The 27,188-nt window shown below is 25.5% G+C and overlaps 3 protein-coding genes across 7 annotated transcripts; 1 reads left to right on the forward strand and 2 right to left on the reverse strand.

Moving 5' to 3' along the window:
• Positions 1-236: 236 nt before the first annotated feature.
• LOC132923716 (protein scarlet-like) lies at positions 237-8,418 on the forward strand. Its single transcript, XM_060987661.1, has 14 exons — positions 237-391; positions 661-853; positions 4,293-4,341; positions 4,411-4,460; positions 4,525-4,658; positions 4,728-5,119; positions 5,184-5,343; positions 5,417-5,454; positions 5,671-5,776; positions 7,058-7,282; positions 7,356-7,479; positions 7,763-7,868; positions 7,958-8,058; positions 8,139-8,418. The coding sequence occupies exons 1-14, from the start codon at positions 371-373 to the stop codon at positions 8,312-8,314; spliced, it is 1,875 nt and encodes a 624-aa protein (XP_060843644.1). The 5' UTR covers positions 237-370; the 3' UTR covers positions 8,315-8,418.
• LOC132923723 (uncharacterized) lies at positions 5,121-11,144 on the reverse strand. 2 transcript variants are annotated; one of them, XM_060987682.1, is made up of 5 exons: positions 10,985-11,144; positions 10,531-10,704; positions 9,922-10,085; positions 9,025-9,199; positions 5,121-5,245 (listed from the first exon to the last, which is right to left on the reverse strand). In XM_060987682.1, exons 1-4 carry the CDS (start codon positions 11,012-11,014, stop codon positions 9,055-9,057), a joined length of 513 nt encoding a protein of 170 aa, XP_060843665.1. In that variant the 5' UTR covers positions 11,015-11,144; the 3' UTR covers positions 5,121-5,245; positions 9,025-9,054. The 2 variants fall into 2 exon arrangements, with proteins under 2 accessions (XP_060843665.1, XP_060843657.1); XM_060987674.1 differs by lacking the exon at positions 5,121-5,245 and having other exon boundaries at positions 8,306-9,199.
• Positions 11,145-13,738: 2,594 nt separating this feature from the next.
• On the reverse strand, positions 13,739-25,627 carry LOC132917132 (acetyl-coenzyme A transporter 1-like). Of its 4 annotated transcripts, none has more exons than XM_060977716.1 (11): positions 25,377-25,627; positions 21,317-21,589; positions 21,064-21,190; positions 20,612-20,771; positions 20,380-20,534; positions 18,818-19,008; positions 18,480-18,664; positions 17,368-17,494; positions 16,952-17,161; positions 14,253-14,441; positions 13,739-14,071 (listed from the first exon to the last, which is right to left on the reverse strand). In XM_060977716.1, the coding sequence occupies exons 2-10, from the start codon at positions 21,521-21,523 to the stop codon at positions 14,253-14,255; spliced, it is 1,551 nt and encodes a 516-aa protein (XP_060833699.1). In that variant the 5' UTR covers positions 21,524-21,589; positions 25,377-25,627; the 3' UTR covers positions 13,739-14,071. The 4 variants fall into 4 exon arrangements, with proteins under 4 accessions (XP_060833699.1, XP_060833702.1, XP_060833700.1 ...); XM_060977719.1 differs by lacking the exon at positions 25,377-25,627 and adding an exon at positions 25,240-25,327; XM_060977717.1 differs by lacking the exon at positions 25,377-25,627 and adding an exon at positions 24,271-24,726.
• Between the last annotated feature and the right edge of the window lie 1,561 nt (positions 25,628-27,188).

Raw genomic sequence — 27,188 nt, forward strand, 5'->3', positions numbered from 1 at the left:
TCTATGAATAGTAAATTAAAAATAATTATTCAAAAATGTGATTTGGAGTGAGTTTATCTCCCGGATTGACCTCTACAAACCGGTTTCCCTACGCATTCACTACACATATATAGTTAGTGTTAACCATGTCTATATTATTTACCGTACAAGCGGCTATGCGACATTCGTATAGCTCTACGTTAATATTAGAAATATGTATAGTGGTGGTAAGACCGGCCGAGCGGATAAAATATTATAGGTATACTGCGGTTAATCGTTCTATAGAGAGATGCTCATAGACGCCAGTTGAGCTGGAGCTCCGGCAGTGAGTTCATCTCACCGATTACTATTCGATATATAATATTTTTTATTGCACCATAGGCTGTTAAACATGTTTGGCACGAAGTTGCAAGTGAGTGTTTATTACGTTATATTGTACAATAATCTATGGTTTATCCTATTAAACAATGAATTAAATTATCTCTGTTTTTATACTTAAAAATAATTGTTGTCAGCATCCTAGTATAATAAAAAAAAAAACTATTTAAGTTTTAAAAACAATACATTTGCACTTAATTGTTTTTTTTTTTTTATGAACTATTGAATACTTGCGACTACGTCATTATCAATCATAAGCCAATGTCCATATAGGCTTGACAATCATTAATATTTATTTTTTAGAGCCGAACGCTGGATTTGCGATACAATGAGATGTGGAACGATTGGGACAGCACGGCTGAACATCAAATGCCGAAGAAGTATGTACACGGACATTTGGTGTTGTCTTGGAAAAAAATTAATGTACATGTGAAACAAACTACCAAAACTTTTTTCCGGGGAACGAAAACCTCATACAAGCAAATACTACACAACGGTGAATATGAAATATTAGCTCTTGGCTGGTATCAGAATATTGCATACTTACGCCGTCTTTAAATTAAAAAAAATATATATTTAAAAATATTTGTAACGGTATGGGAATGGGATGATATGGAGTCGTTATATAAATATATTGTATAGGCATTACTGCATTAGACATGTAGCAGTCAAGTTTATATATTAAATATAAAGGTATACTTCAAACAAGGAAATAATATAATAATAAGTAGGCTCAAAAGTAGGTAGGTACCTATAGTATGTTCAATATTTATATCAGCGTTATCCACCCACAGTGCCATATCCAACATGCCATATTTGCACATAAATTTTCATCAATAAATAATATTTTATGTGTAATACCTATTTATAAATCTGATAAAGACATTTTGTTAATACTTATGCAAATACAATGTAACCTCTAAATACCGGACACTCATCTCGGTTGCTGAAATGTTATCCGCTATTTGGAGGTGTCCGGTATTTAGAGGGAGAAATATAATATTAGAGAAATAAAAAAATGTAATTATAATTTAAATATTGATTTATCTAATTAAAGTTATTTACACATATCCATAAGTATACATAATAAATTTAATTTATTTTTATTTTAATCATTTTTATGTATTTTTAAAAATGCAAAGGTAAAAAGATAAAATAATTGATAATATAAAAATTAAAACTAACATATATTAAAAAAATTAGTTACTTTTGATTGATTCGTATTTTGACTCGAAGTAATTTCGAATGTTAATACATTTTCCAATTCAACAAAATTACGATAGAAATGATTAAAATCAAAAGTTAAAATGCTATTAAAGTGTCCGGTATGTAGAGGTATTCCTATAGAAAAGTAGTGAAAATGTCCCCGTTTTCCAAAAAATGTCTGCTATTTAGAGGAGTCCGTTAAGGGAGGTTTCACTGTATATTGAAAATTTAATAATACACGACAATAAATAATAATAATTATATTTTGTTGTAGGTATATAAGTTATTTAAATTATTGAGATTTTGTAACAACAAATAATAACATTTACCTATTATTAGTAATATTACAAATAAAGATACAATGTTTAAAAAATATTTGTTTTCCTAATTTATATTTAATTATATTAAGCCGGGGATTGTGTTTAATTAATTTGTTTACATAATTACCAATGGGAGCAAAAGTACAGATGTTGATTTTTAAATTATAATGAAATACAAGTAAAAACAATAACAATTTGGATAGTTATATTAATATAACACATTAACTATATAGTTTATTCAATAATAACTAAAATAGAGTATAACACTGGTCTATTACAACTTACAAGGATCAATTTAAATTTTAAATTTGAAGGTTACAGGATTTTATTTACATATAATATCAATAATTTTTTTAATTTAACTGTGTATTTAAATTATATGATTAGACTTCTGTATTGTATATTAAGTAATTTGTAAAGGGTGATCATCAAAAATTCTCAGCTACATCTTTTACTTTGATTTGCTAAGCATTTGTTCAATTTCTGATTTTTTAAGTTATAAGAGTACATATAAAAACAATATTTTTAAATACTTAGACTTTTCATGGGATTTTATGAGGGTTTTATGTCGATTAAAGTTTTTTTTAAATGGGAACTAACTTTTTTATATTGTAAATTGTTAAGTAAATAATTTTTTTTTTATATTAATACATTTAAATCGAACGATTTGTTTGTGACTTTTTAATTTAATGTTTTAAGTATAATAGGGTATCACATGGATATGTTAACAAAAGTTGCATTAACTAATATTATTTAATTAATCCATCTTATAATGTATAAAAATCTTCGTATAATATGAATACCATCATTTAGTGCTTTAATTTTTATAGTATACAAGGTTTAATAACTGTGAAACTCGAACGAATTGTTTAATTAAAATTAAATAATTTAAAAAAAATTATCTGATTAATAATTTACAGTAAAATAAGGCATCTATAATAATGATTTGAAATAAAAATTAACATTTAAGTATACACTATGGCCCTAATGAATATTATTGTTATACTAAATTAAATTATTTAAATTTGGTTTTTAACTATATAGGAACTAATAAATTCCAAAAATCAGAATAATTTGAATAAATGCATTGTTGTAGAATAAAAGAGGTGATTTAATATATTAAAGATTTTTATGATTTGGTATTCTGACTGTGCTCTCCTTCCCCCAACAAATAATGTTATCAAAATACATGATATATATATTTGTTTTTGTAATTGGACCTTAACATGTCAACACTTCAATAGGTTAGGGGAATTACCTACATTGTAAAAAGCAATAACCACACTGGGAGGAATCAAAATATATTATTTATAAAGAGCCGATCAACATTTTTGCCTAGTCTGGTAAAATCTGAAATGACGTCACTGATTGAAAAATAAAATGGTAACCATAAATAACGTAATAAATAATAATATAGATAGGTACATAATATGTGATGTTTTTTTTACCGACGTTAAATAGATCATATTTTTTACTTTTTCGTTTATCTAATATTTTTTAAAAAGTAGCCAGGATTTATCTTAATTTTTAATAATATATGAGTTAATTTTTTAAGACTTTTTAGTAATGGAATATAATCTGTATTTAATTTAATTGGAAAACATAATATGACTAATAAGTAATGGTTATTTATATTTAATTTAGAATTATAAACTATTGAACTGTATATTACGTTAGAAAACCAGAGATATAATTGGTCGACGTGCTTTCCTTAGCAATTGTATCATATATAAATATGCCATTAAACGTTTCAAATATTAAATAAATTAAAGATTATTTTATTTTTGTATAATCTATCTTCCCTTATTCTCAATAACTGGGGCTTTGCAATGTACTTCGAAATATTTTTAACTTTTGGTATGTCTTTTTAACATTTAATTTTCTACTATATAGCAATATCTAACCAAATTTTATTAATCATCAACATTTCAATACCTGTTAATAATAAAAACGTTTAACCTTAGTTCGTAATATAATACTCTACTAGACTCATATTTCATAGACTCGGGGATTCCGTCAAATCTGTTAGATTGATATGAAATCACTTAATATATTGTCTAACGATAAAATAATATGATTGCAGTCTTAATTATTATAATTGCATTATTTTTTATATAAGTAATATATTGATTTATGAAGATAGATAACGTTAAATAGCGGCATTCAAAAGGAACATTGATAAAAATAATGTTATTATTTTGATTAGAAAATATTCATTAAATTAAACTATATAATTTAATTTTAATTTATTTTAGTTATCTAATATTTAAAACTTACTTAAATTTTTGATTAATTAATTTCTGTGAATTGAAACACATAGGTATTTAATTTGTTATTATTACTTTTCAAAACAATATAATATTTTGTAAATATCACGTATTTACTAATTAATGTTTTAAATATTTTCAGTTAGTGGGAACGTACAATGTGGAAACCTTCTTGGAATAATGGGTCCAAGGTATATCATTCATTCATTGTAATATACGTAAATATTATTTTTTTATTATTATATAATTTTTTCATTTAGTGGTTCAGGAAAAACTACATTGATGGCAACCATAAGTCACCGAACTAAAGGTAAGCAAGGAGTTTCTGTTCAAGTGGTTTTATCTTTAGATGTTTATTATTGATCTATTTTTAGGAAATTTTGAAGGAGAATTATTACTCAACGGACAACCAATATCTGAAGAAGTCATGATTAAGATATCTGGTTTTGTTCCTCAACAAGATATCAGTTTTGATCAGTTGACAGCATTGGAACACTTGTCTCTGATGGTATTAAAATAGCATTGTTAAATTTTATAAAAATAATTTTTTACTTTATGTTTATCTTGCTGTTTCAAGGCCAATTTGAAAGTATCACGAAAAACAACTAAAATAGAATTAAAAGAACACATCGATGAAATAGTTTCCACGTTGGGCATGACTAAGTTCTTGAACACGAGAATATCGTTTTTATCCGGAGGAGAACGGAAAAAAATCGCTCTCGCAGTTCAATTATTAAATAATCCACCTATATTGTTTTGTGACGAAATAACAACAGGTCTAGACAGTTACTCTGCCGCACACATTGTAAACACTTTAAAAAGTGTCGCACGAATGGGTAAAATTGTGATATGTACCATTCATCAACCAGCGTCTGGTGTATTTGGAAAATTCGATGATGTATTATTGTTATCAAATGGATTATTAGCATATCAAGGACCTGTCACAATGGTCCATCAGTTATTCCAAAAGTATGCTTCAACTTTTAAAAGTAACGATAATTCATTAAAACTAAATGTGTTTAATATGATTTAGGTTCAATTATGAATGCCCGGATATGTTCAATGAAGCTGACTTTGTGATTTCTATTCTTAATTCTGAAAATGAAAAAGTGAAAGAAAACGTAAAAGAAATGTGCAAGTTAACATCATCAGATCAACAAATGGATTTAAATTATGATTTATTTAACAATCAAGTAAACATAATTAGTTTAAGAAATAAGTGTGCATAATATTTTATGAATTATGTATTTATTTACAATATTTCAGACTAAATTTGATCCTCAACAAATAGTAAACTTAGAAACGTAAGTAAACGTATGTTATTATGTGCTTTAACATTTATCATAATTATTTTATAATTATAATGAGTTGGGTCAAGTGTTGTAAATAATAGTAATAAATAAGTATTTTATATTGAAGATTAAATATACTGAAAAATTAAAATATAAACCTATAATAAATAATTAAATAAAAATATTAAAAAAGAAAGTTATCATGATCTTATTATTTTTTTTATTTAGGCAAAAACCAACATGGCCAACACAGTTTAATTTGGTTTTTAATAGATCTATCAAATGTTTTGCAAGAAATTACAAAAATCATCTACTGGAACTGGGAACTATTTGGGTAATATTACTTAAAACCTAATAGTTTTTTTCATTAATATTATGTTCAATTTATTAAGTTTTTAAAAAAACATTTTTAAGCACAATCAACACAATTTATATAATGTATAGTGTAAAAATAGCTTAATTTTATTAAAATGTGCTGAACACAGGTTTTCATAAAAATATAATTTTTTTAAATGTATAATTAAAAAAAAAAAATAATAATAATAATTTACATAAACAGTATTCAAATGTGATTGTTAGGAAAATATATTTATATTTTAGATTCTGGGCGTAGCGATGTGAAGTATGAATTTATTGATTTTACAATATGTATTTGTTTTATTGTCAGAGAAAAGTTTTTATAATAGATAAATTCTTTAATCTACAATGCTGAGGATGGTGTCTGTTAACAAATTGGATATTGTTTGAACTTAACGAGATCAAAAGTAATAAATTCAAAGTAGTTTTCAAAATAATTAGGGAAGAAAAATAACCGGATAATGGGATATTGATACAACATTAGTTTTTAATAAAATGCCATTTTTGTTGTTAATAAAAAATTAATAACCATCTCTACAAACTAATTATTTAAAGTAATATTTTTTAGATATTTTATAATTTATAAATATTTTGAGTTTTTTGTGCTAGTTTTAATACGTAAGTCATAAGGTTTAAACATCTATTATAATAGATTTCTCATAAGTTATCATTAGAAGAATTTAAAAAAGTTTTGCGTAAAGCCACATTATATTTATATTAGGAAATCAAATTTTTATTTAATTGGAAATTTATAAGAAAAATAAGGATTTTTCGTTTAACGGTTTTAGTTATTTAAATAAAGTAAAACGAGCATGTTTGGTGAACCATATTATATAGATGTATAATATTACCAATAAATAATATCATTGAACTATTATATTAAAACAGGTAAAAAACTGGTTTTAATTCGATACATTTTATTTGGACAAAGTTCTTACTTACCACCAATAAATAGGTCGTGAAAATATTTATTATTAATTTTTGAGTGCATTAATTTAAACAAAAATATATAACTTGTTCAAAATTTACTCACAACATAAAAGTGAAAACACAAAACGCATAGTTATTTATTAAAAATTTTAAATTTTATACTGTGCATTAACTAAAGTCCCCATCAATGGCTATGAGAACGTTCGTAACAAATTAGTTTAGTTTAGGTATTTAAGTATTTGTACATATTTTTTTTTTGTTAAAATTTTATTTAGAAATACAAATGTTATAAATGGTTTTTTTTTTATAGTATTTATTATGTTTATAGTTTTTAGGTATCATTATTTCTGCTCCATTTGCAAACCTGCAGTTTGATACAAAAGCAGTACAAAATTGGGAAGGATTTTGGTTGATATTTGTCATTAACTATGTGTTCCACTTCAGTTATTCTGCTATCCCATTATATCAAGTTAAATTTGCAATTGTCCACCGAGAAATTCACAATAAAGTATACCCATTGAGTGCATATTTTTTGTCCGAATTGGTGATAGTGGTATGCAACGCGATAACGTGATAAATTTGCATTTATACATAATAACTATAGTATAAAAATATTTATCTTATAGGTTTTTTGGATAATGATAAAAATGTTATTTTACTGTGTTTCTGCGTTTTGGATTGTTGGTGCTGATCAGAGTAGCTTGCAACTATTGTCGTTTTATTTATTAGCGTTTGCAGCCTATTCATATGGTAATTATACTTGACTTAATAATATATAATACCGATTGCAATTTAAAAACGAAAGTTTTGATACAAACTGTATAGACCAATAGTACAATACTAAGACATTTTCATATATTTATACCCAAACGTATTAATTAAAAATAAAAATATTTTGAAAATTGTACAAAATAAAGTGAAGTATAAATTAATACCTAATTATAATAATAGTAATAAATAAATGTATTTTATATTTTATTACTTATTATTATACCTATCAATAATTATTATATTTATATTATTGTCATTACAGGAAGTTTGTTGTCAGCATATTTTACTTATCTAGAAAACACTATGATATTTGCAACACTGTACGACTTTTTGTCATTACCTCTCAGTGGTGCTTATTTATCATTTATGTAAGTTTATTTTCAGTTTATAATAATTCCTTAAAGTTATTAGTATAAGCTAGCTAGTATATATTTATAATTTAATATTTAAAAATTAGGTCTTTACCAAAAGTGATATATTCTCTAAGATACTTTTCGCTGTTCTTCCTTGGTTGTGAAACAGCATCAGTTTTATTTTGGGACCGAATTAAATTTTTACGTGAGTATATTTAATTGATAATTTATGATCCAGTTTCAGGAAATTTCTTTTCAATAACGATATGTTTTGTATATTTGTAGCGTGTGTTGATGTTACTAATTGTTTGAACAGCGGAAAAGCAGTATTAAGAAAGTATGGTTATATAAGTAGTGAATTATATTCAGACATGGTGATATTAGCTTTGGTTTGTATATTAGCAAATATATTTGGTTACTTCCGTGTTCTAAAAAAGATGAAAAAACAACCAGCCTATTAAAATGTATATATTTTCATAAATATAACAAATATATATAAATGTAATTAATTATACATACTATGCAATGGAAAATTAAATATACAATAATTTAACATTTATAAGAATTATCATGCTTTCAATAACTAGATATTTCGTAATTGTATATATTCGATATTGTTTAAAATATGTAGTTGATAAATAGAATCATGATAATTTTTTAAAAACATGTTCATGTTGAATAGTTATTTATAGTGTGGAATTGTGGAAACAATATTATATTTTTCTATTGGTTTTATGATTCTAAAATTGAACTGAAATAGTTCATTATTTTAAGCTAGATATTAATATAATAAAGGTAAGTGATTCGCCATCTATTCGTCTATATTATCTATCCTATACCGATATAATTATATTGATTCCATACATATTACATTATATACATACATTATACATTCAAAACATTAAATAAATAACATATAGATATCCAAATTGATAATCTTATAAATTGTGTTTAATGGATCAAGATCACGGTCATCTGGTTATTTGATATCGTGCTCAAGATCGTCAAGTGAATTTATTTTATTATAGATTTTATAATTTTGTATTTTTTTTTTTTATTGTTTTGGAAATTATTCTCTTGTAATAATTGTTATACAACAGTTTTTTTTTTTGTAGAACAATAAATAATTATATATTAGTTAAATGTTAAATAATAGTTATTGCTTACGTACATTTAAAAATAGATAGTTAGAAAAAGCTTTTCAATCAGTCGTTTCGGTGGGTTGTGCATCTTGTAATCTTTTATTTTCTTCCGAAAGTATTGAAAACTTTTCGTCGTACTTAACGCGCATATTTTCAAAACGTTCAGATTGTTGTTTATATTCAGATCTGAGTTCATCATTTAACCTGAAAAATCATAACATTTTTTCATAAGAATACACAAATTATAAATAGGTATATCGTATTTGTTATTGAGATATATGTTTTCAAGAAATCTGATAGTATTGATGTGCATAGGATTTTCTAAACAAGATAACTGTTGTTTTGTTATCGATGTGTGTTAAAACTAAAGTACATTTTTAATACAAGTAAATAAATGCTGCACAAGCATAGCTTTTAAAATTGTATGCTGTGATAATTTTTTTTATTTATGTTATATACCTACTGTAAACACTTATACAATATATTATATATTATCTATTGCCACTGGTTATAAAATATACAATTAGTAATAGTATTTATAATACATTTTATTACTTATTAATATGTAATAAAAATTGAAGGTTTTAAGTATATTATATAGGTTGAATAGGTTGATAAAGATAAAAATGTTCATCGAAAATATTGGCTTTATAAAATTATATTATTATTAATATATTTGACTGTTTAAATCTTACCTACTATTAATTATGTACTCATATACTATGCATAAATTGTCTAATGTGGTCATTTATGAACACATTAAAAAAAAAGGTCGTTGATTAATTTGATAATATATTAATATGATTATAAGCTTCATTTTCAAAAGCAAACGAAACAACAAAGTTGAATTATAATGCAATTTACTCGTGATGCATCGTGTAATACTCTAATGGATTCGTCTGTAATTATTTTAATTATAAACTTACTTAGCGGCTAAATTCATTTTTTCAATTATTGCACTGTGACGAGTTCTCTCTTCGTTGATTTTGCCTTGAAGACTTTCCAAATCTTCTGTCATACGATTCACTTCTGTGTTACGAATAGCCAACATGTGTTTTGTGATGTCCACAACTTCTTTCAATGAAGTCGTCTGCAGAAAAAAATAGACTTAATTACGTGGTTTATTATTATGTAACAATATACCAAATATCTCAACGCGTTGTCAGTGAATTTTTTTAAAATTCATAGTATTTTTTAATTATTTATTTTAATATTTAAAAAAAAAACTATTATCGTGTTTGGTATTTCAAAAAAAATTGAAATAACCATTTCATTGAGCTACCTAATAATAATTTATATGTATTTTTTAATAGTAGAAAAATTAGTAAATTTCTATTAGGTGTAATAATAGTAAGTTACGTATAAATCTTATAGCTTCAGAAGGATGTGGCTAAAATTTATGGTGTAGACATTGTAATTTGTTGGTGGATAGACATATATAACTGCAAATATTATATTATTATTATGAATATGTGTTATTTTTAATACTTTTCATGTATAATTGTTTTATAATATTCGATTAATATCACACAAACTTGTAACGTGAGCGCTTCAATATGTTTTTCCTGTGTGACACATCGATCGGCCTTTTCTTTTAACATATCAATCACTTTAACTAAAAATTTCTGTAGGTTTCTATTCTGTTTTTTCAAATCTTCAGGTGATAAATCAGTCACGTCACGTAAAACTTCTCCAATATCTCCCATATCCTATAAAACATTTGCCATTTTTACAACAGTAAATAAAAACAATTCTTAAATTAACAAATTTATTGTACACGCTTATTTAAATGTAGGGATTAGTTTAACAGAAACCTACAAAAGAAACACAAATTCGAGTTATTATAAAACCGATGAAATGTTAGACGATTGGAAATTGTTAAGATTTTTAAAATATGAAATTCTTTAACAATTTTGTATATTGGTTACTAATTATTATGCTTTTGTTGAGTTGTAGTATATAATTTAAAAATGTATCACATAATCATACCTTAACGGATCCGTGGTTAGGGGTGTCCATGATATTATTTGATGTATACAACAGCACACACGAAAATATTAAAATAGTAATACTGATGCAGTCAACTCGATGATGAATAAAGTATGCGTGTTAAACGAAAGCCGAAAAATCAAAACATGTTATATGTTTTAGAACAGCCTGTGATCCACATTCGTTGGCTTGGAGTAATGCCAATCAATTGGTTTAAAAATAACTTCAACTCAAGGGACCTCCTTGTGGTATTGTTAGCAAAAACATCAAAACGACCTCCCTCAGGAATGATAAAATATTTTTAATCATTTGGTTTTTAATACATTTAAAATATAAATATTATGGAAGCAATCACTGTCCAGATTAACGTAGGTACAATATAATAGATTTTTAAAATTTTTAACACGTATAATATTTCAATATTTTAAACCATCATATAAATATTTAATAACTGCAATTAATTATAATGCCAAAAATTATATTAATATTAATAGATTACTATAACTTTTTCAAAATCTACACTATGAAGATACATAATTTTGATTGAGTTTAAACAGTTATGGTTGCTGCAATTTCAAGTAACTATAAAGTTACAGATTGTTCAGGAGAGAAAAAATAACCCATTTGAATAAAATGTTAACATTTTCTTTTTTTCGGATTAATAAAATAAATTTAATGTAGTTTGTTAATTATGAAATTTACATTTTTTACATAACTTTATTTATAGTACTGACAAGGTATGCGTGTACGGCAAGAAAATAATAAAGATACAATGTATTAGGTATTATACAACTTAATAGGTAAGTACGTGTTATTTGTTTAAATATAAATCATTTAAATATGTCTATTATTATTATTGATATAAATAATAATGTAGGAAAAAACTATATTATATGTTAAAGTTTATGCTACAATAATACTATATAGACATTAAAAAGAAAATCACCACCCTAAAATAACTAATAACTTAATTGTAATTTATAATCAGTTAACTATAATTAAATCCTAAACTAAAGGATGTTTATTTCAACAATCGCTACAAACTAATGTTGTATAAAATATACATTTTTTTTTAAATTAAAAATAATACTTAAACTATACAGGGTGATTTAAAATTTTTATAATACAGGTATACAGTCGTTTTATCATAAAATATTCAAAATAAAAATAAATGTATAGTACGAAAGTTTTATTTATTTAGACGCGTCTAAAATAATTTGTAAATTTTATATTTATTTACAATTTTTTAGGAGACCTATTTCAAACTTAATTAGTATTTATTTTGTTTAATAAATCCATTATATAAAATAAAATTGGAATATTATTTATTGGAATTAAATTAATTAGTTTTTTGTATCTTCTAAGTTACATATTATAATTTATAATATTAAATATAGATGATACAATTTGATACGTGTCACGTTGTTCCACGACTTAAAACTTAACTTAATATTGCCTTTTAATCTATTTTTTTGTAATTTCAATGCGATAGTGAACATATACAATAAATTATACCCGTGCCCCGTTATTCCACCGATAAACGCAATAATGCCGAGACTGGCGCTTGTCCCGTTGTTCGGCCGAGCACTTCATTTATTGACTTATTGTATTGCAATAAAAGTCATATAACATAACAAATGACGAAATTGCGAATGTGAAAAAATATGCCTATAAATGTATATATACTTATAAACATTATAAAAACATAATGTAATTACTTGTTGATATATTACATTTTTGAAATTATTTATCGAACCGAACTTGTTTAATATTTATCTGTATTAATTTGTATACTACAAATTTTAATTCAAGTGTTTAACAATGTTATTTTTTTATGAATTAATTACACATTTCAGTTACCTATATCTATATTATAGTTTATACTAGCTGACCCCCGATACGTTGTTTTGCCATATAAATTATTTCTAGAGTATGATAACTAAATTGTGACACGAGAATTTTATATATAAGATTGCAGTTATTTTAAATAAAGTATATATGATAAGTGAGCAGGTGAAATCAACATACAAAAAAGTTTGACTGTGTCAATGACCGTAAGTTTTTTCCAGGTAAGAAGGTCATTTCAACGGAATCAATATACTCTCTACTCTTTGGTCAATCGTTATCGAACTTACTAATTATTTATATGTCTATATTCATTAGAAGAGCTATTACTAATAACTCCGGATCGAGTTATAGACAAAAGGAGTCATATCTCACCAAAAGATTGACAAAAGATAAAAATGCAAACATCAGTTAACCCAATTCTGATTAATCATTAACTAACTAATATAATAGTTGTTGTTTCTTTTTTTTTGATTATAAATGCAAATAGACTGCAGTTTTCGAATCTCACTACAAAATAATTTAATTTGTTTTGATTCTTAAAATGTATTTACCTGCGTACGACCCTGTCCTATTTTTGCCCTGTTCGTATTTTTTTTAACGTATCAATTTCCATTAATAATGAAACGAATGCATTAATATATATCAATATTCTATCTCAATTCATTATTTATTTTACATTTTTATTTAATATTCTTACTGTGGTGGCTGAGTGCATTTACGTATGGATGTTATCAAACCTTTTGTTTTTTTATATTATAAACATATATTATAATATATATTATTTTCTATGAATTCTTTATCTTTTTACTTACAAATACAAGCTAATTGGTATAGTTGATTTTATTTTTCTATAGCACGTTATAGAGGTTTGATGGGCTAGTAATTTATTAATATATTAGACAATAATTAGATAGCCTTGTCCCACTCTCAAGTCTCAGGTATGATTTTTTATTTTTATTAGCATTACTTATGTAACATATGTTTTCGTATAGACTATAGAGTATAACAAAACAATTAAGATAAAATAAAAATAATATCAATAATTGTACTCGTACATAGTTAATATTTAAAAATAGTAAAGCTCAACATATGTTTGAATATTTATAATTTTTGAGTTATTAAATTAATTTTATGTCTCAAAATAAATATGCCTAAACAGATGTCTTCAAATTCTTGCGTCGAAGTAGTTACGTCCAAATGGTCATACCCATAACAGTTATTGCAACATATCCCATTTCTCTGCAAAATGTATATTAAATTATTAGTAGTTATTACTACCGAGTACCGATATAGATATATCGTAAAAAGATTAAAACAAAAAATATTATCATATTTGAACACAATTATAATATTCACGTTTTTTCCAATTATCATAATAACTATTAAAATTATATTAATATCACATTTATTTTTATCTTACTTATTCCCTGTTGGCTGATACTTTTTTGTTCAAATTAACCAGCCAATGAGAAGAATCCATAGTTTGAAATTTTTTTAGTGTATTTTTAGCAGCAAAATACCAAATTATTCCAATAATAGTGCATATAAGCATTTCTACATAATAACCATTCACTGTTACAATACACTCGTCTTCACTTATTAAACACGGCTAAATAAATAGATAACATAATACATATAGTTAGTTATAATTAAAATATTCATAAATTAAAAATTGAGTACCTAATGAATCGTTATTAATATTAAATAGGTAACAGTTAAAATGAAAATTGTTTTATCAACATTATTTATTTTTGGAATATTATTCACAGTTTTGTTAACACTACAGTCTGTTTAATTAACGTTTTAATCAAAATAGTCAAATATCTTTGTTCTATATCAATTAAATTCTGAATGAGTGGAGCAAAAATTGTATAGATTTTGTAATGATATGAATTTTTTGTGTCTGATGAATACATTTTTTATAGTAGAAAAAAATGCTTAAATTTTCAATATCTGATATCTGTATATTTTCTGCTAAATAAATGAATTTAGTTGATACTAGAGAACTGATAGATCAAAGGAAACAATTTCGAGTACTTTTCTTAATAATTGGGGGAAAAAATAAAGAAAATTGAAATTTTTACGCAAAATCATTTTTTGCCAAAATCGATTTTCTTATTTTGTTGTAATTCATAAAAGATTAATCGTAGATTCGAGTATATGAATTTATATATAATTTATAATATATATAATTTAATTTTTAAAAAATTTAAATTCTTTTTAAGAAATTTATAGAAATTTTATATTTTTATTTAGATTTTTTTCTATTAATGTCAATAAAACATTTTTTGCTTTGTCAAAAATTTGAAAATTTAATACAAATTTCCTTAAAGTTTTACTTTAGCTATTTAAAAATATTAATATTACAAAAACACAATTTTTATAGGTATTTGAAGTTTAGATTTTGACAAAATTATTTATATTTTTAATATATTCTGTAACTATAAATATTCAATTGTCATTATTTAAACTTAAAAATTAAGTACAGATTCTTACAAATTTGGACGAAATTAGATATTTAAACGAAAAATAACAATTTTTGTTATTTTATTGTAATTCAAAAATATTTTTTGTGGTGATTTGAAGCTTTTATGTATATTATTATATTTTATATACACAAATACACAATAACTTTTTAAAACACTCAACTAGTCAACTGTGTTAGGTATATTGCCTATTTACACTGAAAATTTATTCACACGGTTCTACGATATAAATCAGTATTGACTCAGAAGTTAATATCAAAAATAATAAAATAATTAATAATATAAGGAATATAATGTTTTTTGGAAAAATTAATTCAACCTTCCGTATTGTTAATATTACTTAGTTTACCTATATTATAGGCTGACAGAATATCTTCGCTCAAAATTGTTTTTCATTTTCATTGATTGATTAGTTTATTAAAATTTAACACATTATATTACTGTGACTTACTTAATGATGAGAGAAACCCTGATATTGGACCGATACCTCAGTTCACAACTATTATAAATATTGAATTGATTTGGAGATTTTTAAACATGTCATAATATTATTGGCAAGGCTGGGCAAGTTAACGATTTTTTTTAACTCGTTAAGTTAAGTTACTATAAAAAGAATTAAGTTAAATTAAGTCAAAAGTTACTCATATTTTTTTTGTTAACTCGTCAAGTTAAAAGTAACTTAACTTAGTTTAAAGTTAAAATTTTCTAATTTGCAAAAATAAAAAATTCCGGACACATAATTTTGTTTATTAGATAGTTTTTCTTTACGCTCAAGAAAATTACCAGGAAAATTTAAAATGATATATCTCAGTACTAATTAGCTATCAAAACCCCTGTTTTTCTAAAATAAAACTTAAATTTTTTAATTATTCTTGCATTATTCTTTAGACAAAAATTAACTTAATTTAGATACTTTTGAATAAAATTAACTTGAAGTTAACACGTTAATAAAAAAAAAGGAACTTATTAAGTTAAAAGTTAATCTGAAAAAAATGTAATGAGTTAATTAACTTAACGTTTTAACTTAATTTTAACTTTTAACTCATTAATGCCCAGCTTTGATTATTGGTACTATACACGCACAATGGCAGTTATAATACAAATAATAATTGTTATCATAGATGATGACCTAGTGCTCTTGTCTATTTAATTTTATGTTATCGATATTTTGTATTATCTGCTGGGCTATTGGCTATACAGTTTATTAGATGATCACTGCAGATAAACAAAAGACATAATTCATAAAAATTTTAAAAAAAATGTATTACTATGCTTGTCCATTAGACATTAGTTTTAGGGACCTTATTATATATAACGATGCGTCTACATTTAACACCTATTATTCAGCAAACCGATTATCTACCATATTCTCTTCTTTTAAAATTTAAAATCATTATCATTTGACAGATTTAAATACAAGATACTGATTAAAGAATTAGGAATAATACTTAAGTTTAGCTTAAATTAACATCATTTAATAAAATAACACCCAATGAAATAATATTCTGTCAGATATTTGTTCTAATTACTATTAATTGGTATCAAAAAATAATCTAGTATGAACCTATTGTACCTACTCAATGTTCATCTTATAGAATAATTATAATATTATTAAAGTTGTATAATATCTTACATATTCAGAATTTTTTAGTGTAGTACATTTATTTGGCGAACATTCTTTGAACGACAACACATCAATCAGTCCCAATGAAGCAGTTGACGTCCATATATATGCTAAATTTGCAAAAGTATTCAATAACGTCATGTAAGTAGAACCAATACGATAATCACTTATTCGAGAAAAAAAAGCTAATGTAGATATAAACATAGTGTGCATTAGAATCTATAAAATATATACATAATAAAGATTATTAATTATATCATGTTTACTGATTTTAATAAATATCAATTATTAATAAAAATTAATTAAAAGTTATCTTTATTTTAATTGGTGATTAAATATTTCGATGTCACGAGTAAAACGCTTTATATATTATACTCGATTAACAAGTTAAGTAACAATGTAACATTAAAAGTAAATTAACTCACTTGTTGTATTGATGATAGAAATATGAGAAGTGGATAGTAATATATTGAAGTATATCCATATCCATTAAGTGATAACAATTTGGGCGTATAATAAATAAACAGAGCAAATGCAATGTTCAAAAGCAATCTAAAAAATATATATTTCAAAAGTACATTGTAATCATAAATTAAATCTCTATATGAAATATACATAGATGTATTTTATAGTATATATATTATAATAGATACTAAAATTAATATCGAGTGTTATTTAATAGATTTTACGTGGGTTTTAACTTTTAAGTTAGATTTCTGCGTATTTGCCCATAAGTCTGTGCTCATATTGCCGGAAATGTATTAAAATAATTTTGTCAATCCAGTCGTGAAAGTCATCATATTATTAAGTATACAATAATAACTGTGAAGTGATATTGTACGATGCAAATTACAACTATGATAACTTGTATATGCATGATGCGGTCCGCCTTGAAACGGCGCGGTCTCGGAAGTAGGTGAACGGAGGCATTACAATAATATTGACGGTTAAAGAAATACTGTCTGTCTGTCTATCTGTTTAATGGTTAGGCACAATATTATGTTGTAATGTGGATTAAACACGGGTGTTCATTAATATTTATGTGATAGAAAAATAAATTATATTTATACGTACAGGGCACATGACACGTGTCATATTCAGACTAATAATTCTCACGTGAATATTATCATTAAGTGAATTGAATAATGCGAAAAATAACCGTCTTAAGATTCGTCCGCGGCGGTTTTGCCATGATTCCTCCGAAATATTTGCACGTTATAGGTACTATGTCGGCCACTTAAGTCGGTATCGGCTGCTGCGGATTGTATTGAATATAGATTGAATAGAATATATAGTTATTATCGGTCGGCGGTAGATGATTGATAAAAACATCTGGGGGTCGTACCAAGTATACGGAATTTGCAATGATTATATTATTGTAATATTGTCATTGATGATTACCAAACAACAATTCACAAAAACGGTAATATTATTATATTATTATTGCTAATTTTACGGATATTCTTTTGTGTTATAACACATAAAGTAAATACGTATATTGTTGCTAGATCTTAAAATTTTACTTTGTAATATTTACCTGCTGGGTACAATTTTCAAGTATAAACTCATCGGTTTTGGACCTGAAGTGTATTTCCCTATAACGAATGATATAATAATGTTTATTACAGACATCACTGTTTCTATCATTGATAGGTCTTCTTTTGATACACCTGCGTCAACGAGTTTTAAGGTAGACACATTGTCAGTTACAGCATATCCAATCTTTGATAAAAACAAAAATGACAATAATTGTAAGTGTGAAATTGGCGAATGGCAAGTTTAATTTAAGATATTTTTATATTATGGTTAAGTTATGGGCTTTTATTCAAATTATTTATTGTATTATGTATTTAATTATATTATGATTATATTTACCTTCGAAGTTATCATTATTATCAACAATATTTGAATACTAGGTAACTTTAATATGTCCCATAATAATAAATAGTTATGAACCACATTAATTTTTTCATGATCATCCTCAAATACAATATCTTTTTCTTTTTTGAGTATGCAAACTAAAGTTGTTACTAATATGAAAATTATGCCCCAACAGTAGAATAAGCCTATAAAAATCAAATGATAGGTAAGTTATATAAATTTAGTAAATAATTTATACTTGAAATTTGATAATGAAATTTAGAAGGCATAAATTCTTGTAATGGTGATCGCATATTACGATTTACAATGATAATTATTGTATAAAGTAATTTGATATAAACAAACTTCAAACTATATTTATATAGTAGCAATAAACTATTAAAGTGTCATCAAAATATTTAATGTGATAATTAAAGCTCTTAAGATTTTTAACGGATAGTCGGAGAGGTTATTAAATTATTATGTTGTATGATAACTTGTTTACTCAGGTCTCGTATTCCGTATTGTGATATGGTGACACATTTGTGGTACATACGGAAAATCTACCTACGGATTCCGCAGAATGCAGATATCCAAACATTGTGTGTTTTAAACACATATACAGTGTGCACTAGAACCGAAATTCGGCGCGGACAAAACAATTCCGCAGCATATATGTTTCGATGATGTGGAAATTCCACTGAAAAACGTCTTGAAAGTGTGACACAGTGACATCACTGACACCAGACTCTGCATAAGTATTTTGAATTCTCAGCGGAGGAAAGTCATAATAATTTGGCTTTTTTTGAGATATTTAGACATTTGGCGAGAATACAAGCATAGAATATAACAATACAAGGAATAGTTGAAACAACTACTGAAGCTAAAGCTGATCGATTTTCATCAGGTTTTTTTTTATTATTGACATAAACTGATTTTCACGATTTTAGATTTTACATAACGTTGAACGCATTTTGTGTATTTCCTTACTTTTAACTCATCAGTCATCACCCATCACGTATCAATTAGATCAAATTTTCTTACAGAAAACTTTTTAAGTGTTAAAAATTGAATTAAATATCTGCTACAAAATGTCATGACAGAGTGAAAACATAATATGCAGGTACACGTGTATATAAAAAACATATCAGTATATCATTGTAAAACTAATACATTCCTCGATTCCAAGAATCTAAAATTTAATTTGTATGTCGTATATATCTGAAAATTATCGTTCGTATAATGTATCTACAAAGCAAATGTTTTTCTATTGATCTAGGATATTTTTTGGTTTGTTTGTTTATTTAAAAATTAAGTCATTTTGTCTTTTAAATTAGTCAAACAATATTAAAAAAAAAAAATTAAAAATTATGTTACTCTTGTTTAAGCTGTTAAATTTTTTTTTGTGTACATATTTTTAATTTTCTTATTTGTTTTACTATATTTTAACTAAACTAGGCATGCATTCCACGCGTGTGGTGGTATTAGTAGTTAATAAAAATTTCTTTAAACGGAACTACTAAATATTAGAATTATATCAATCAATTATATATCAATTATATTAATCGCTTACTTACTTTTCACAGAAACTATGCCACCCACAGCAGGTGTATTTCGTAAGTATTTATTACAAAACTCTTCAGATGTAAATAAAATAAGTACCATGGAACCTATCATAGAACCTATTGTTTGTCCCGATGCATTGCAAGTAGACGCATAGCCTACGTTATTCCTATAAAAAAAAATTGTAGTAAACTATTGTCATTTATACACTCACAATAATGATTAATGATGTATATTAACTCTTACCTTTTCAAAATCGTCAGTGCCCAACCGTCCACTACAATGTCCTGGGTGGCGGCTAAGAAGTTCATCATGAAGAAAATGTAAGTCAGAATCTTGATGTTTGGTTTTCCAGTTTCAGGTAACAAATTATCAATGTCACTGGCCGCATACATAAAAAGTATTCCTGTTAACAATATACTATAATATAGGTGAATGGAAATAATTAGTGATTTAAAATAATACTAACCATTGTGGTTTATGAGAGCTTTTAATAATTATCAATTAGTAAATAGTCACCTTATTGTTTTAATGAAAAAATTATACTTTTTCAGTTAATAATATTTTAAAATGTCTATTAACTCGTATATTTAAGTAAACATGTTTAAAAGCAGGTTTCAACACATTTAAATATTATTGTTATGTCATTTTTTTTTTTTTATTATAAACATAATATTAATTTAACATGATTTATATACCGATTAAATATTGAACAGGCATTAACCAAGACTTTCGCCTTCCAAATTTTTGTACATAGAGTGCGTCTACTAATGGCGCCCATAAGAGTTTCAAGCTAAATGGCCATTTTGTTATACTATATACTGCCTGAAATTAAACAATATTATTTGTTAAAATGAGAATTTTTTTAGGTAGGTATACTATAATTGACAAAAATAATAATTTTAATATTTATTATAATCATATAATAATTGTATTATTACTGTAGTTTACCTGATCTTTGTATGTCACATTTTTCTTGCTTTGTAATAGTATCGTCATAGCCCCGGATATGCCTAATGGCAAGCCTTGCATTGTGTAAAGTAGTAATAACAAAAAAAAGTTTATCCAATCTCCTTTTAAATTTGTTTTGGTTAATGCTACATCGTTCACATTTTCAGGTATTTCAAGTTCAACTCTGAGTCCTGACGATTTCTTCATATTCAGTGCTCGCACGATATGTGCGTGATCGAAAAATAACCGTTCCACGAGAAATGTATTATTGAACTAAAAACAATTGTTATACTATATTTTTAACATTCATAAATGTATTCATTATATTCTTATCGTAATATGTTTGACCTATGGTATAATATTCTTCGCTTTAATCAACTATAAATGTTGCAAATTAGTGGACAGTAGTAACACACATTACAAACAAATTACAGTTATATGTTAACTTGTAGTTAATATATAAATAATATTGTGTAATATTTAATAGCTTTATTTTCCAAATTATATTTTACCGGAAGATAAATGAAAAATAAAAATCTGAAATATAGGTGAAATGTACACATTTTAAAAACATTTGAGATTAATTAATATCAATTTAATGTAAATTATATTTTAAAGAATTAAAATAAAACCAACATAAGTGAAATTGAAATTAAAATAATGTCATAGTCACTTTTAAAATTTGTAATTATTATAAAATATAAGTATAGGTTTTTTGAAATGTGTGAAAAAATTTGAATACGTGACCAGTATAATAATATTAATATATTAAATAACAAACATTTGTATTAATTTCTATCAAATAACAATATGAGAAGTAACACAAATTTAATTTAATCAATCATATTAAGTATACAATTTGTAAGTACAAAATATTAAATTAAATAAACTATAAAAGCTATTTATTTACATACAAAAAAATTAACTAATGTTTACAAAATGTATTTGCGAATACAATAAGATGTATCAATAGTTCGTGCAGTTTCAATTAGTAAGATCCACCGGATGTAATACTTATTATTGTATAATAATTCTAACATAATTACGCTGATTAAATTAGCATGCGGTATAATAATCGCTGATAAAATTATTTCTTATCAGTTATCATTAAGATTAAAATATTACATTTTTCGTGTTTATTAGAATAATATGAAAATTAATCAAAATTACTATATAAGAAACACAGAGACTTTAAACACATTAAATGATGAAACAAATTTTAATCTCCATTTTATATGTAACTGTATTGTACAACTTAAATTAATTATTATTTTCAGCTATGTCTCTACGCCCACCAAACATAAATTTTATACCGCATTTAAAGTCAGCTCATAGACGATATTTGAATTAGTATTTGATACTGTTAGGGAAACCATCTGAATTATTGACATATTATATTTATTTTACTAGCGTATAGGTGCAAAGATGTACCTATGCATGTTTAAGTGGTTGTGTTTTATAAAAAATACAGTGTAATTTATACTTATTTCAATATTTTATACTATATTAAATTATAGAATACATACCGAACATGTATTTTTGGAGGTAATGACTGCGTTCAAGTCTATACGACTATACGACTATACGACGTTAAAAATGGTTTTTGCAATAATTTTGTATGCTAAAAAGAGTAATGAAAATAGTAACATTTTTCGCGAACAACAAAATGTAATCAGTTTTGTAAGTTGTTGATATGGATAACGCCTGAGGCACGTCCAGTAACGCCTAAGATAATGTATGTTTTTATATTTATAGTAAGTAATTATTGATAATTATTATTTACTTGTAGCCAGTGGCGCAACTAGACACTTGGAAGCTCTAAATTCAAATCTAAAGTGGGGCCCCCTACCCAAAAAACGTAAATAGCCTTAAACAATCCAAGGCACACGGCTTCCTCTCCTCCCAATTCCCATAAGGTAATCAAAACCATTGCATCGATAATAATTTCATAAAATTAAAAATAATTTTAAAAGCTAACATTTTTTAAATATTATAAATTTATATAAGTTAAATTCAGTATTAATATTTTTAGAACTCTTCGCAAAAAATTATCTACAAAATGCTTTACATAATAATGAGGAAAAAACAATAGTAGAGAAAATTAACTATTGGTAGTTAATATATTATAGTATACATATAATATAATGTAATCCAGATGTGTAAATATAAAATATACATATTTATTTAAATATTTAAGTAAAGTATATTTTTTTATATACTTATCATCTTTATTTATAGTTAAATTATATTATTTAGTAAAAAATACAAGTGTTGTTCTTTATAAAATTACTTAGATACTTTCTACTGATTGTCACCTTGACTAATGTTTAATTCTTCTTTATTTTTAGAAAATAAGCAATATCCAATAAAAAATTAATAAACACATTTTCTAGTTTTATCAAATAAAAAACAATTAGTTAGTTAGGCACACAATTTAATTATTAATTATTTTAATATAATATATGCAATCTAACTGTTTTTTAACCCTTAAAAATTTAAACATTTAGCGCATCAAAATAATACCATCTTTCTGAAAACGTATACAAAACAAAATATACATAATAGAGATACATATTAATTTAATTAATAAATGTAATTTTGTCTTTATAGATTAATAAATCTTGATTGAAAAAGGCTTTAAAATAAAAAACTTAAATAGTAACCGCCCTTACGATACCACTCCACCTTTCATCGGCTATGGCTTGTCGAGTTGTGATAATGAATTTCTATAAATAGGAAGAAAATTGGATATTTAAAACACTTTTTGGCCTCCATTTATTATTTAGCCATGATAATAATTTTATAATATCATTAAAGCTATAAGTATGTTTATATTAAAATATAGGAAAAACAACAATTTTTATTCTTTGGCCACTGAGCAGCCACTTGCATTATTAGGGGGCCCCCGATAAATCAGGGGCCCGAAAGTTTCCATCTTTATTTTCACAACTTACCCGCTAGTTGTGCCATTGTTTATGTGGTGTATATCCGGGTAAAAGGTCAATATTTGCCACCCTCGATCGTCGTCGACGATATATTATGTTTATATGGTTGTACTATATCTTTGTAATCCAGATTCTGGCTTTTTAAACGGACAGCGCACTTGACGGTTAGTGATTAAACTCGTAAGATATTGGGCGGTACTGGTTCGCACACAAATATACCAAAAAGACAACTTGTTTGCGTACAGTTACCATTTAGTTAGGTACCGTGCATGTTAATACTTGTTTAAAAGTATTTACATACATTTTCCTACCTCCTAAATAGACTAAGCACAACGAAAATAAAAATGAACACTTCTTAAAAAACGATACGTAGTTAATTTAAAATTATTTATACGAATACAAACATTTCCACATCGCGATTAGAAAACTTCACCAATTTCTAAATCAATGTTCAGTAAATATAGTTTAGAATCACAAAATATATGTACGCACACTGTAAGTTCTCGAGATGTACTGTTTGTAGAGAATTTAATAATATTTCCTTATTCTTTATCGATGATTTTACTATTTATTAGTCCCCAGATCTATATAATAGACAGGTAAAGTACAATTGTTGTCGTGTGCAAAAACCAGTTATACATTTTATATCACCATGTGTCTAAACGAGTTCCGATTTTTCAGGAAAAATATAAAAAATGTGCGCAAACAAGTTGCAGCCAGATATTTGCAGATTATCGATTTGTCATATATATCGTATAACATGAGAACCACAATACCTCGAATAATATACACATCAAACACAAGTTGTAAATCCGTTTTAAACAGCGTGAGAAGAAACAATCACAATCACAAAACGCAAAATGTCTTCTGCCGAGTATTTGGCAAGTGATAATAGTTCTAACCACATGTAAATAATGTATTAGATAGGTATATTATCTATGATACCTATTAATCCTATCGTTTTATGAGTAGACTTACCTCGAAAAATCGCAAATATTCATTGAACCTACCAATTCTTGTGAATATGCAATTTTTTCATCCGTTTATTAACTTATTATAAATTAATAATATCTATACTTGACACAATAAATACTGTCATGCTCAAATAAACTTACAATTTTTCAAAATTTATCTATGTCGATTATCGTTTGACCATCGTTATTCTATGTAAATTATATTGTAAGAAAATTAAAAATATTTAGAAATTATTCAATAAAATGAACGTTTGGTAATAAAAGAAAAAAAGAAAATCCTGATTAAACATATTTAATAAATTACTGTAAACACTTCTAGTCTGCTCGCCTGTCGTTGTCCCCTACAACGTCGGTTGTAGCCGACCTAAAGGCAATAATATTTGTGTTACGAGCTACGACAACGATCTGCGTTGTTCTGCAAGATGCGTCGGTGTAGGACCACGATATATAATACTATTAAGTTGTTTGTAATTGGATTAAATTTCCTGTTGTATTATTATTTAATTAAGTGGTTAGTCAAATAACACCAAACTGTAATTGAATAAATGCCAGGACTGAGAGTAAACATTATTGGTACGGCCTACTTGTATCAGTTGTATCGTATATATTAAGTATATTTTTATGTATAGTTTAAATTGTGCAAGGTAATAAAGATGGAAAAAAAATAATTCAATAGTCATTGATATAATCTTGAAACGCATAGTTAAATGTAAAATGACCAAGATATTATTAGCTATCCGGATATAATGAATACATTTTCTGTAGCTGAGGTCTTAATCGTTTTTGTAAGAGGTATTTTATACTAATAAAAAGACACATTTGGTTTATAAATCTACTAGAATAATTATTTAAATGATATTTTAAACAGTAGGACCAGTAGGTGCTTTATTGCAAGTTTATCTGAATATGGTTATAAATAATTTTAAATATTTTAATTCGCACGTGTTGATGGCGGCTGTCGAACTTACTATCGCAGTATCGCGTAGTGCCATTTTAATAATAAATAATAATTTGGACGAAATTTAAAAGTTTCGAGTGTCTATTTTTATATGGTAGTCAATTTTATAGTGCGTATTAATGTATAATATGTATATACCTATAAGATGTAATAAACGTTACAGTCCATTTCATTATATCGATTTATATGCGGTTTAAAGTGATAATAGACTACAGTTATTTTATAACTTTACTATTACGTCAAATTAATTATCACAGACAACGGAAATGTCACGTCGCGTTATAGAAATTTAACGAAATCACTCGTGGTATAAAAATATAAAGCTATATTATAATACATAATTATATAATCATTATAAAAATCGGTCATTAACACTTTATGACCTCGATAGATATTTATTGCCGTGGTTGTGACGCCGTTGCGCCGAAAAATTTCATTGCTTCTGCCCCAACTAGGAAGTATATTACGTTAGGTTATATATAATCTATATATAGATTTTGATTCTAATCTTGTACAAAAGTTTCATCTGTAAATTTGAACCGAATCGCTAAAAAAAATACCTTAAACGTAATACGTCGATGGTTGATTTATTTTTTCTACACTGATTTTGACTTACTCTGCACGGCCTCGGCCACATACTCGTACGCATTACGCATATTTTGCTTATACTAGCTACTCTTATAACTACCCCCGCGTTGACCGCAGCATACCAAAAGCTACCCTCAAAATTGCGAAAGATACTGGTCCGAAAAATACGAAAAGAACAGTAATTTCCCCAGCTTACAAGACCACCTTCTCGAACGCCTATTACTTTTAAGTATTAACAAATCTTGTTTTTCTTCTCGAAACTAAATACATTTTTTTTTAACACAGTAGTGATTGTACAATTTGTTTCCATCTCCATTTCCATTGTAAAACCAAATGTCACATTGTGTACATACAAACGTATACACTATACAGCACCTATATAATATATCATATACAATATGTATCAC

Source organism: Rhopalosiphum padi, chromosome 1 (genome assembly GCF_020882245.1).
Source record: "Rhopalosiphum padi isolate XX-2018 chromosome 1, ASM2088224v1, whole genome shotgun sequence".
In the NCBI taxonomy this organism is placed as follows: Eukaryota; Metazoa; Arthropoda; class Insecta; order Hemiptera; family Aphididae; genus Rhopalosiphum; species Rhopalosiphum padi.

Coding starts and splice junctions, on each gene's coding strand:
- LOC132917132 (XM_060977716.1), bottom strand. CDS start 21,523: ATGAAGAAATCGTCAGGACTCAGAGTTGAACTTGAAATACCTGAAAAT. Junction 17,495..18,479: donor TTGAAAATTGTACCCAGCAG/GTAAATATTACA, acceptor TATATTTTTTAG/ATTGCTTTTGAACATTGCAT. Junction 17,162..17,367: donor TTCTATCATCAATACAACAA/GTGAGTTAATTT, acceptor TATATTTTATAG/ATTCTAATGCACACTATGTT.
- LOC132923723 (XM_060987682.1), bottom strand. CDS start 11,014: ATGGACACCCCTAACCACGGATCCGTTAAG. Junction 10,705..10,984: donor CTAACCACGGATCCGTTAAG/GTATGATTATGT, acceptor AATGTTTTATAG/GATATGGGAGATATTGGAGA. Junction 10,086..10,530: donor TTGAAGCGCTCACGTTACAA/GTTTGTGTGATA, acceptor TTTTTTCTGCAG/ACGACTTCATTGAAAGAAGT.
- LOC132923716 (XM_060987661.1), top strand. CDS start 371: ATGTTTGGCACGAAGTTGCAA. Junction 4,342..4,410: donor CTTGGAATAATGGGTCCAAG/GTATATCATTCA, acceptor TTTTTCATTTAG/TGGTTCAGGAAAAACTACAT. Junction 4,659..4,727: donor TGGAACACTTGTCTCTGATG/GTATTAAAATAG, acceptor TGCTGTTTCAAG/GCCAATTTGAAAGTATCACG.